At 42.1% G+C, this 13,043-nt stretch overlaps 1 protein-coding gene across 16 annotated transcripts in view; it reads right to left on the bottom strand.

The window, feature by feature from the left end:
• Window positions 1-13,043, bottom strand: part of mast4 (microtubule associated serine/threonine kinase family member 4) — a 480,851-nt gene that overhangs the window by 72,362 nt on the left and 395,446 nt on the right. For all 16 annotated transcript variants that reach the window (XM_078562967.1, XM_078562902.1, XM_078562920.1 and 13 more), the window contains 2 exons: window positions 9,720-9,795; window positions 7,677-7,886 (listed from right to left, as the gene is read on the bottom strand). In XM_078562967.1, the coding sequence (XP_078419093.1) occupies window positions 7,677-7,886; window positions 9,720-9,795 (286 nt within the window). The remainder of the gene's footprint in view (window positions 1-7,676; window positions 7,887-9,719; window positions 9,796-13,043) is intronic.

Below are 13,043 nucleotides of genomic sequence, written 5' to 3'. Positions count from 1 at the left end.
AAAATTTTAATGAATCAAAAATTTTTTTTTAAGACACGTCCCCTCATGTGACAGTTTCACATAAGCTGGGGCATGTCAATGAATTATAATTAAAAAATTTATTTAATTTATTAAGCCTTCATGAAACTTCATCCCAACCGTGGATGAGTTTTCATGATGTGAGAAAGCCGCTTGGGCTCTTTGCCTGCCCACCAACCTTAAGGTTGGACGGGCAGCTCAGCTAATTATCATAATCGGAATTTAAATGGCCTTTGACAGTTTGGCGGATGTGCAGCCGACTCCACTGTGTGCCCGCCGAACTGAGGATCTGAATGACACGCGGTGACATCAGGACCCCGCTCGCCGACCTGAAGATTCTGGCCTTAGTCTTGTTTACCCATTGTCCATTTCCACTGACCTCCACTGGCTCTGCCCCTCAGCATGCAAATTTAAAATCCCTGCCATCATTTAGGAATCCATCTGGTGCTTCCCCCCATCATATCACTGCAAATTGCTCCAGCCTTGCAATGCTTCCTTCTTCAGGTGTCCATTCCCACGCAGCATCTATTAAGTTCTTTGCAACAATTTTCTGTGTTAAGGGTGTTATATACATTTAAGTGCACACTTCAGAGAAGATACAGTGGCATGTAAAGGCCTTTGAAGGCATACAGAGGAGGTTTACCAGGATGTTACCAGGAATGGCGGACTTTAATCTTGAGCAGAGGTTAGAAAAACTATGACTGTTTTCATGGGAACATAATGGGTGACCTGGGGCTGGATTTTACAGGAAGAGGAGGGGAAGGGGAAAGGGAGGAGGAGGAGGGGCACCCCTACCCCCCACTCCGTCTTTGCTAGAGCCGACATACCGAAAAAGAAGCCTGCCCCGCAACCATAACATGCTACCTGTGGGCTAAACAGGCTGAGAGTGAGACGATGGGAGCAAGTCCCGCCTTTAAGAGCTGCCGGCCATTCTGATTGGCTGGCAGCTCCAGCAGTCCCAAAAGCACCAGAAATGAGGAGTCGGCCAGAACTATAAGCAGGCCAATGAGGAAGGCAGTCATGGTGGTCCAGACCCAGGTAAGTCAGGGTTCTTGGACAGGGAGGAGTGCCCTGATGCACAAAGGAATAAATCACCCTCTCTTTCTTCCCGCCTTTACAAAATTCTTCTGTTAAAAATCACTTGCCCAAGCCCGCCTGCCTGCTCTAGCCAAGTGTGTTATGGTGTGGGCAGTGTAACTCTTTCGAGTTATCAACAGTCACAGATTGTAACTCTTTCGAGTACATTCACAGTTCTTGGTTTCCGGGAGTGGGACATGAACCCACTACCTTCTGACTCAAAGGCGAGGGTGCTATGAACTGAGCCACAGCTGACACCTCGGTGTGGGCAGTGTACTGTACAGATCAATTGCCTTGTTGATGAACTCAACTGACCTTTAATTATTTATTTAAATATGACAGGGCTGCTGCTGATTTTGGCACCACATTACTGTGTGTCCAGGGATAGTTCATGGGGGTGGGTGGGAAAATAGTGGGCTTGCTACCCATTGTATTTCTCATGCCCACCCCTCTCCCACCCAAAAACATGCCTGGAAGGTGGGGGGGCTGTAAAATCCAGCCCTTAATAGAGGTTTTCAGGAGTTTGAGAGGTTTTGATAGAGTAAGAGAGAAGAAACTGTTCAGTTTAACAAAGTGGCAACTAATCAGGGGGAAGAGGAGGAGAATTGTTTTCACTCAGAGTTACCAGGATCTGGAATGCTCTACCTGAAAAGGTGGTGGAAGCTGCTTCTATCAATAATTTTAAAAGGGTATATGTGGACGAGGTACAAAAGTGGGAAAACAAGGCTGAGCATGACTGTTTTTTCAAACTGACAGCACAAGCATGACTGACCAAATGGCCTCCTTCTGTGCTCGAAGTTTCTACGATTCTATGTTGCTGTTGGGATGACAAATAATTGTGCAACAATGAAGCAAATCGACAATGTCAAAAACATATCCCTTAGATTCCATAACATTTTGGGAGGTAATGGGGAGTGAAAAGAAAGCTTTAAATTTAAATAAATTTGCAGTTCCAGCATCAACCTTATCCCCATTTTGTGGGAGGAATTCTGCCCTCTCCAGCAATTACCACAAAAGAGGCCCACAGAGACTAATGTCTTGCATTTAAGCTTTTGCTAATAGCATACCAGTACCATAAAACTGTGGAGATTACTGCAGATGTAGCTGTTTACTTGAGCCTTTGCATTGCAAGGTTTTGTTCTGCAGTGGAGACGACTGAAACGGTGTTGTAAAAGTACAACTATAATACAAATTTACCAGAGTCTTTGAGAATTAAAATGCTTAAAAAAATTGATCCCAACACAATTGGATTGATCAAATCAGTTTTGTCAGAAACCAGAATTTCTGACAGTAACATTTTAAATCCTGCAGCACTGTACTGTGTAGTCAATGAGAATATAAGTAGGTGCCAACATTGGTGATAGGGTCTCAGTATAAACTATTTCTTGCTGTTGTCATGAGTGTGGTGCCTCAGGCTGTCAACAGGAATGACATGTTTTGAGCAATGCTGCTTAGCCTACACAAGCAGGTTTATACTTGCTCTGGAACTCAGAATGCCATTGTACTTACATGCCTATGGATGTACAATGTCACCGTATAGTTACTTTTTGTATTGGTATCCAGTCATAGTCTCTGTAGTGCTCAGTTTAGTGTTGCCAACATCAATATGACAAACTTGTCAAACCTTTTAAGACAAGAGGTCCTAAAGACCCCATTTTTAAAGCTAACTTTTTAAACTGCTGCCCCTCCTTTTGGCACCAGTAAATAAAACTGTTACTGTGTTACCAACGTGTTTTTTTTTAATTCATTCAGGGGATGTGGGCTTCGCTGGCTGGGCCAACATTTATTGTCCATTACAAAAACAGAATTACCTGGAAAAACTCAGCAGGTCTGGCAGCATCGGCGGAGAAGAAATCAGTTAACGTTTCGAGCCTTCATGGCCCTTTGGCTGAGTTCTGCCGAAGGGCCATGAAGGCTCGAAACGTTAACTGATTTCTTCTCCGCCGATGCTGCCAGACCTGCTGAGTTTTTCCAGGTAATTCTGTTTTTGTTTTGGATTTCCAGCATCCGCAGTAGCTTTTAGCTTTTTGTTTTTATTTATTGTCCATTCCTAGTTGCCCATGAAAAGGTGGTGGTGAGCTGCCTTCTTGAACCGCTGTAGTCCAGGTGGTGTAGGTGCACCCACAGTGCTGTTAGGAAGGGAGTTCCAGGACTTTGGCCCAGCCACAGTGAAGGAATGGTGATATATTTCCAAGACAGGATGGTGAGTGACTTGGAGGGGAACTTCCAGGTGCTGGGGTTCCCATCTATCTGCTGCCTTTGTTCTTCTAGGTGTTAATGGTCATGGGTTTGGAAGGTGCTGTCTAAGGACCCTTGGTGAATTCCTGCAGTGCATCTTGTAGATGGTACGCACTGCTGCTACTGTGCGTCAGTGGTGGAGGGAGTCAGTTTTTGTGGATGTGGTGCCAATCAAGCGGACTGCTTTGTCTTGGACGGTGTCCAGCTTCTTCAGTGTTGTAGGAGCTGCACTCACCCAGGCAAGCGGGGAGTATTCCATCACACTCCTGACTTGTACCTTGTCGATGGTGAACAGGCTTTGCCGAGTCAGGAGGTGGGTTACTCGTCGCACGATTCCTAACCTCTGACCTGATTTTGGCAGTGACATATAATATCATGACAGCATTATGTACGTGCCCAGATATTTGACCTGCAATGACATCACAATTTGTGGCTAAAATGTCATGGCAAGTCCGCATGGGTACGCAATGGCAAGCTCTTGGAGACTACACAACAATCAATCCATTACCCATAACTAAATGCAGAAGAGCAGTGGAGTTAATTTTCTGTTCCAGTGCTCAAGCTACAATGTAAAAGCAACTTTAGTTTCAGAGGAAACCAGAACACACATTGTGTGCAGACTGTTTAGCCCAATCACATACAATTAAAATCTACTTACTGATGTGAATCTACTGAACTTACAGAGGATCTGTTGGATTTTCACAAGTAGATACTTTTTAAGGACACTGTGACATCAGGATGTGACTAGACTTCCAAGATAATTAACTCAAGCTGTTTTACTAGACTCGGTGCTACTTCAGAGCCAGACTATTTATTCAGATTTGACCCACTGCAGGGGGCACATTAATTTGGATCTAGTGATGATTTGAATTTGGTGCCATATTTAGCCCAAAACCAGAATGAATTTAGCACCTAGCTGAGCTATCAGTCTCATTTTCTTGAGTGTGGAACACAAAATAATATTGAAAGGGATTCAATGTTAAAGCCAATTTGCAGAAAATTGTGCCTTTAGATAAGCCTATCAGCATTGAAATAGTTCAAAGTGACTAAAGGTGATCACGCTTAAGTCTGCATTAAATTCTGCACTGATGTCAGTTAATAGTCAGAGGTGGTGACCAGTGAGGGATTTCTGGGGGCTTCAAATCTGAACAATTTATCAATTCATATAGGTATATTGTAGGGATTTTATATCTTATGTGCAGAGCAATTTACGAAGTAAAGAACAAGTATACTTCAGCCAGATCTAAACCTAGTTACTCCTGGTGTTAAACAAGGAAACAAAAAATCCTTTACTGAGTTTAGAGGTTTAAACATTAAAATTGAATCCTATGTAACAATGGAAACATTTTTTTTAAATTGAAAATTCAAATTTCGTCTGTCGATGGCTCAGCAAGATTTTGGAAGAATAACTCAGCTATTCAGATTGGAATGGTTTCGGACCAACTTTAGCGCGTTGACAAAGGGGAGGAGTGTGGAATTTCAACTGTCCCCAGTGCTCCTGGGGGTGAAGGAAAGGAGAAATCCAAGCAATATTGGCAATTCTTGCTGCAAAGGTAACTGAATGGCAATTAAGTAAAGGCAGGATTGGCTCCAGCAGCACTGCAAAGTAACGTGATATAGTCTACCGCCAATTATTTTCTAGATTTATACATGATTGATGGCCACTAGGGTGAGGAACCAGAGGGCACCTAAAGTGGCCAGAACTATTTCTTGGCTGGCAGTCAGTGGCCTTAGGGAATGAGGGAAGAGAACTGGTGCGGAACATAAGTTAAATATATTAATTCAAATAAAGTAAGGTTTAGGTTAGCTGTGATAAAAGAACAAGGAGCAATCTAGAGTAAAATACTTAATTGGAGGAGGATCAATTTCAGAGGAGTGATAATGGATCTGGTCCAGGTAAATTAGAATCAAGTTTGGCAGGCAAAACAGTGATAGAACGGTGGTCTGCCTTAAAAGTGGGAATGATTTCTCTAATTATTTCCTTAATGATTAAAGACTCAAGGTTTATTCACACGAGGTAGAGCAACCAAAGCTAGAGCTCCCTGTACGATTAAAGAGATAGAACGTAACATGAAGTAGAAAAGGTGCATATGACAGATGCCAAGTTGATAATACATGCGAAAATCAGGCTTATTTTAGAAAGTTCAGAGGGAAAATGAAAAGGGAATTAATAGAGGCAATGACCCCTCCTTTGGGGAGGAAATCTGTTGTCATCACCTGGTCTGAAAGGTCACTCGGCTGCATCAACTCCTGAAGTAAAGTTAAAAAGAATAAAGCCGCATGGATCACCCAGCAGCAATGTAGGCACCGGGAATGACAAAGGCACACCCTACCTAGTTGACCCTGCAAAGTCTTCATTAATTCTGGAAATTTATGCCAAAATTGGGAGCGCTGTTCCATAGATTAATCAAGCAACAGCCTGACATAATCATATTCACCGAATCATACCTTACAGTCAATGTACCAGACTCTTCCATTACCAAGTCTAGGTCATTAATATAGATCAGCAAAATCAGGGGTCCAAATACCGATTCCTAGGCAATCCCACTGTATACCTTCCTCCAGTCCGAAAAAGAACAGTTCGCTGCTACTCTGTTTCTTTTCACTCAGTCAGCTTCATATTCATGCAGCCATTGTACCTTTTATTCCATAAGGCTTTAACTGTTCTGACAAGCTTCTGTGTGGCACTTTATCAAATGCCTTTTGAACTTCTATGTACAACAGATCAACAGCATTACCCTCATCCACCCTCTATTACCTCATCAAAAAACTCAATCAAGTTAGTTACACAGGATATTCCTTCAACAAATCTGTTCTGGCTTTGATTAATGAATCCACAATTGGTCAACTTTGTCCCAGATTATTGTTTCTAAAAGTTTTCCCACCACTGAGGTTAAACTGACTGGCCTTTAGTTGTTTATTTTTGAACAAGAGTGTAACATTTGCAATTCTGCAGTCTTCCTCTGTGCCTAAGGAGGATGGGAAAATTATGACCAGTACCTCTGCAATTTCGATCCATCCTTCCCTCCCTCAGTATCCTCAGATGTATCCCAACCAATCCTGGGGACCATAAGACATAGAAGCAGAAGTAGGCCATTTGGCCCATCGAGTCTGCTCCGCCATTCAATGAGATCATGGCTGATCTGATAATCCTCAACTCCACTTTCCTGCCCTGTCCCCATAACGCTTGATTCCCTTACTGATTAAAAATCTGTCTATCTCAGCCTTGAATATACTTAACGGCCCAGTCTCTACGTTAAAGAATTTCACAGATTCACCACCCTCCGAGCAGAAATTCCTCCTCATGTGTCTTAAATGGGTGAACCTTTACTCTGAGATTATGCCCACTGATCCTAGACTCTACCACAAGGGAAAACAATTTCTCAGCATCTACCCTGTCCAGCCCCCTAAGAATCTTATATGATTCAATAAGGTCGCCTCTCATTCTTCTAACCCAACCAGCCTTTCTAATACCTCATTAGCAATTTTTAGCCCATTAGTTAATAAGACATATGAGATCCTGGAAGCATATATTATAAAAAAAGGAAGTTATGGTGAACTTTTATCAAACACTAGTTCAGCCTCAACGGGAGTATTGTATCTAAATCTGGGCCTCACAATTTAGGGAGGATGTGTCGTCTTTAGAGAGGGTGCAGAAAACATTTACAAGAATGGTTCCCAAGGATGAAGGACTTCAGTTTCATGGATAGGTTGGAGAAGTCAGTGTTGTTTTCAATAGGAAATGGAGGTTGAGAGGAGATTTAATAGAGGCATTCAAAATTATAAAGAGGTCAAGACCAAGTCGATAGTTGGAAACTGTTCCCATTTGCGGAAGGGTCAAGAACTAGATGACACCAATTTAAGGCGATCGACAAAAGAAAGAACCATGAGGAAAATCTGTTTTACGCAGCAGGTGGAATGCACTGCCTGAGAGTGCGGTGGAGCAGGGAACTGGATCAGAAGCTGAAGAGAAAAAAAATTGCAGGGGCTATGGAGAAAGACTAGCTGAATTGCTCTTACAGATTGCCAGCATAGACATGACAGGCCAAATGGCCTCCTTCTTTGCTGTAACCACTCTAAAATTCTACACTGGTAATGATTAGACAGCTTTGACCATTCTAATTCAATGCAAAATTCCTCCAGTTTGAAATAACAAAATCTATTTGAAACCTTCACCGATAGGCTGTAAGGCTTTTTGTTTGTTCATCTTATTCTAAATGGTTTAACTAACAGCTACAGGTCTTACACTCCTACCTGATGCAGCCACATGGGATTCCACATCACAAGAAATCAAATTTGTTGTTACCAGTTTGTCAAAAAAAAACATACTTGGAAATACCTACTTCTTGCAACAACTTTTCTAATTTTTCCTGCAATTCAAAGAAGTATCTCGAGGTGATGTGGCCCTGTCGGGATTTATCCAGGCAATCTCGTGCCAGCTCAACGATCTGATGATGTGCAAAACTGAGGACTCCATCTGCTAGTGGAAGAACATTATCAGGAGAATAGCTAGTGATAATGTCCTGCAGCCTTTCTTCCATCTGGGCTGTGGCCTAAGGATTGAAACAACTTGGTTAATGTGTTAAGTATCAAATAAAGCTCAAAATTATTAAAATCTTAGGAAAATTGCTGTCTTAGCACATGAATAATTCAGAAACGCCCATTCTCAGTTTTATAACACATAACAAAATATTCTAAGACTTTCCTTTGAAACTGCATTGCTAAACTTACTTTTCAACGATTATGCATTTGAAAGGAAATAATTTAACTCGTTAGCCATAATGGTTATTTAGAAATGGGTTAGTTATGCACTGAAACTAAAATTTACTGACGCTCATTAGTTTGTGAAGTGTTCCATCGGGTCAGCCACTTACAGGCTATAAATCATTAACAATGGTTCTTCATAATGTATCCTTTTTAGAAGATAAGTTATAGCTTTGAAATGCATGTCACCAAAAGTATTTCCACTGTTGATAAATACTTCAATCATACACATTTTAGAACAGGTATGAAAGATTGCATTCAGCAACTTTTTTTTTAAGATGGCCAATAGATCTTGGGATGGGCACTCCTTTTACCTTGGGATGGGCAGTTTTATTTTCATCTAATGTCCTGTTATGTTAAAATACTAAAATTACAGGAATAAGGCTTCTTAAAGGCTGGGAATGCCCATTTATTGTGCTGTCAGTATTTCATTTCACTGGCCGTGATAATTAAAAATACACATGAATTGTACCTATTTTGACACTCCTTATACCCCCAATCTCCATGTCACAGCTTTATTTTTTAAATTATGATTTTACTTCTGTTATAAACAATCTAGTCCATGCTCTCTTAACATGACTTTCTCCCTTCAAATTAATGGCCAGGATTTCCTGGTTGGTGGTGGGGGGGGGGTGGGGGGCCTGCTCGCCGACACGTAAAATGACGCGGGATGATGTCAGGCCGAACTCCCAATGTCACCGCGCCCCATTTAAATTTTCAGGTAGGCAGGAGCTCAGCAGAATCAGGTGTGCGCCTGCTGACCTGTCAAAGGCCAATTGAGGCCATTGACAAAGTCGTTAAACTAATTAATGGACCTGCCCGTCCAACCTTAAGGTTGGCTGGCAGGTGAGGAACCCTGGTGGGCATTAGGAAAAGCATGAAACCTCATCCACGGGCGGGATGAGGTTTCATGTAGGTTTTTTAAAATGTAATTAAAGTGTATTTAAAAGTGATAGACATGTCCCAACTCATGTGACAGTATTACATGAGGGGACATGTCAGGAAAATTTTTTTTTTCTATTTTTCAGATTTTTTTATTGTAGAGCCGATCTCCCTGAGGCAACACTTAGCCTCAGGGAGATCTGTGAGCTCTTTCGTGCGCGTGTGTGAAAGAACGCACTCTCGGCTCAGGGAATCCCCCCCGTCCGCACAGGGAGCGCTCAGCGCTTCCTTTCGGACGTCACGCTGGGCAGGCCTTAATTGGCCCGCCCACGTAAAATGGCGGTGCGCTTCCAATTGGGGCCGCTGATCGGAGAATTCCACTGCCCCCACCCCCGAATGGGGGGGAAAATTCTGCCCAATGTTTTGAATCTTTAACTTATGAATCTTCTTTAGCTTCCTACTGTACATTTTGAATAGAGAACAAGTGTAGTAAATCAGCCAATGAAAGGTCCAGGTTTGGTAAATTTACCTGGCCGAAGCTCAAATGCATTTTGCAAAGCAAACCCAAGGTGACAGCTACTGGGCAAGTCCACCCCACAAGCCTACAAACATGTTTATTGCTTTTCCAGGGCTCAAAATAAAAGTTTGAAATCTGCACAAGATCCTCAGAAGTGTGTGACCACATCCAGATGTTGATAATTTACTATAGTTTGAAATACATCATCTGTAAACAATCTTGCCTTTGGAAATCGTTCCTTGTAGACATGGTTCATCATGATAATCTCATTATCGCAGCAGGCTGGAGAACGTCCAGGGCTACGAACAAGACAAATAACATTTAATCAAATTAAACAGCCACTTTGTTCAGTACAAGATTTAATAATTGTTCTTGAGGTTCCTCTCAGAGAACCTATGAAAAAGGTGGCAACTACAACATGATTGCCCTAAACTATTTGGCAGGCCTTGCCCTGGCAGATTGTTTATAAGAGCAGATAAATATCAGTTCTAAATCAGACCAAACTGCAAATGCTCTTGAATGCAGCAACAACATTCTTACAACACAATCTGGCCTATATAAAAGTAGATTTCCTACAGCTTTTAAGGTTAAGATGCTATGTCTGCACAACTTTTAAGAAAGTGGAAACGATTATCTGAAGCCATTTCAAATTAATGCAGATTTATTAGCCCTGATTTAATTGTCTACATAATTCAAAACATTAACACAAAATGGCTATTTGTATAAATATAGCACTTAAAGCAAAGAATATGTTTTCTTCAACAGTGCTTCTGTTTTGTTCATTCACGGGATATGGGTATCGCTGGCTAGGCTGGCATATATTGCCAATCCCTAAACTGTATCAGCTGTACTAATGCATTTTGTTCCAAATGATTTATCATCAGCTTTAATTTAATGACATATAATAGGCTTTTATGCCATGCAGAACACTTTGAATTTCTGTTTGAATTGTTTGTCAAAAAATATTAGGATATATAAAATTACAGAATATCAGAAGTACAAAATTTACAATAAGTAGAACTACTTTTCAAAAAGGACATTGTAACACATTTAAGAATGCATTTATTCCATAGTCATTAATGGTATGCTGAAAATATACCAGGATATATTTGCATTAAGGTTCACATTATCTTCAAGTTCAAGCACATCCCAAAAGCTCCATCTGTTCTCCAAACATATTTCTAATTTTGAAAATATCTTTAGAAGCAGTCTAGATAAGGTCTAAGAGTAGCCTGCTCTGGGGGATAAGCGAAGTATGATGTATTTGGTATGAGAGCCAAAAGCTCGTTTGACTGAAGCGAGGTGCAGAAACCAAAGACTGTGCAGCTTCTATTGGGGCCAGGAGCTCTGTATGATTGAAGCAGTTTAATCAGTCCAATTCACCCAGTATTGACATAACCGGTGCAAGATCATAGAATTTTAAGTGCAAATTGTGTTCTGTGCAACTGGAGTTTCCACAATCTTTTGCACACCTTTTTAAAGCATCACTCTGGAAGCTGGCCCTACCCACAAAATTGAACACTGCCCCAATTTGAACTAATCACAGAATCTCGCAGTGCAGAAGAGGCCCTTCGGCCCATCGAGTCTACACCGACACGTGAGAAACACCTGACCGACCTACCTAATCCCATTTATCAGCACTTGGCCCATAGCCTTGAATGTTATGACGTGCCAAGTGCTCATCCAGGTACTTTTTAAAGGATGTGAGGCAATCCGCCTCCACCACCTTCCCAGGCAGCGCATTCCAGACCATCACCACCCTCTAGGTAAAAAAGTTTTTCCTCACATCCCCCCCTAAACCTCCTGCCCCTCACCTTGAACTTATGCCCCCTCGTGACTGACCCTTCAACTAAGGGGAATAGCTGCTCCCTATCCACCCTGTCCATGCCCCTCATAATCTTGTACACCTCAATCAGGTCGCCCCTCAGACTTCTCTGCTCCAACGAAAACAACCCAAGTCTATCCAACCTCTCTTCATAACTTAAATGTTTCATCCCAGGCAACATCCTGGTGAATCTCCTCTGCACCCCATCCAGTGCAATCACATTCTTCCTATAATGTGGCGACCAGAACTGCACACAGTACTCCAGCTGTGGCCTCACCAAGGTTCTATACAAGTCCAACATGACCTCCCTACTTTTGTAATCCATGCCTCGGTTGATAAAGGCAAGTGTCCCATGTGCCTTTTTCACCTCCCCACTAACATGCCCCTCTGCCTTCAGAGATCTATGGACACACACGCCAAGGTCCCTTTGTTCCTCAGAACTTCCTAGTGTCATGCCATTCATTGAATACTTCCGTGTCAAATTACTCCTTCCACTTTTCAGGGTTAAATTCCATCTGCTACTTATCTGCCCATTTGACCATCCCGTCTATATCTTCCTGTAGCCCAAGACGCTCAACCTCACTGTTAACCACCGGGCCAATCTTTGTGTCATCCGCAAACTTACTAATCCTACCCAACACATAGTCATCTATGTCGTTAATATAAATGACGAATAATAGGGGACCCAGCACAGATCCCTGTGGTACGCCACTGGACACTGGCTTCCAGTCACTAAAGCATCCTTCCGTCATCACCCTCTGCCTCCTACAACTAAGCCAATTTTGAATCCAGTGGGTGTTGATGCTAACTGTATCACTTGCAGGCCTCGAGAAGACTCTCAAAAATTAAGCTAGTTCTTTTGGGTACAAGGACACTAATGAGTACGTTTTGAAACATTCTGAATGAAATTTATCTTTTTAATTTACGGAAAAACTGACTACTGTACCTCAATACAACTAGTGAATAGTTGTGTATATTTTTTTAAAAATCATTTTCAGTAAAATGATTATTTTTTTGTGATAAGCCTATCTTCAGCTGTATTCTTTAAACTTTATCAAGTTAGCACTCCTAAACATATCAAGGATTGTATTTTAAAGCAACATTTTATTTTTAAGAAAGTATATTTTAAAATGCACCAGATTTTGCGTACGGCAATAAGAACGGAGTTTGAGCAGAAACCCACAGGCCGGGGGCAGGGTAAGAGGGGGAAACACTTTTCAAACTCGGGCTTAATTTACCACAGAATCACTGACTGCACCCCAAGTGGGACCTCAACCCAATCATATATTCTTCTAAGTTCTTTTGGGAGCCTTGGTACCAGTTAGTGCTGCAGATTTTCCATGGGCTGAATCTTCCAGTCGGCGTGCGGGGGACAGGCCCAACGTGCTGACGCGTAAGATGACGCATGATGACATCGGGTGCGCGTCCCGACATCATCGTGCACCATTGCGATATTTCATTCGGCGGGCGCACGCCAGAGTCGGCTGTGTGCCCACCAAAATGTCAATGGCCTATTAGGGCCATTAAGAATTTAGTTAAACTAGTTAAGGTTGGCGGGCAGCTGAAAAGCCCAAGCGGCCTTCGCGTTTTTCAGGAAACCTCATCCACGGGCGTGATGAGGTTTCCTGAAGCTTTTATAAAATCAATAAAATAATTTCCCCACCTTTACAAACATGTCCCAACTCATGTGACACTGTCACATGAGGGGACATGTTTAAATAA

The sequence above is a fragment of the Cetorhinus maximus genome, chromosome 2, assembly GCF_964194155.1.
Source record: "Cetorhinus maximus chromosome 2, sCetMax3.hap1.1, whole genome shotgun sequence".
Classification (NCBI taxonomy): Eukaryota; Metazoa; Chordata; class Chondrichthyes; order Lamniformes; family Cetorhinidae; genus Cetorhinus; species Cetorhinus maximus.
The sequence above is the reverse complement of the archived record's forward strand: the minus strand, read 5'-3'. Positions and strand labels throughout refer to the sequence as shown.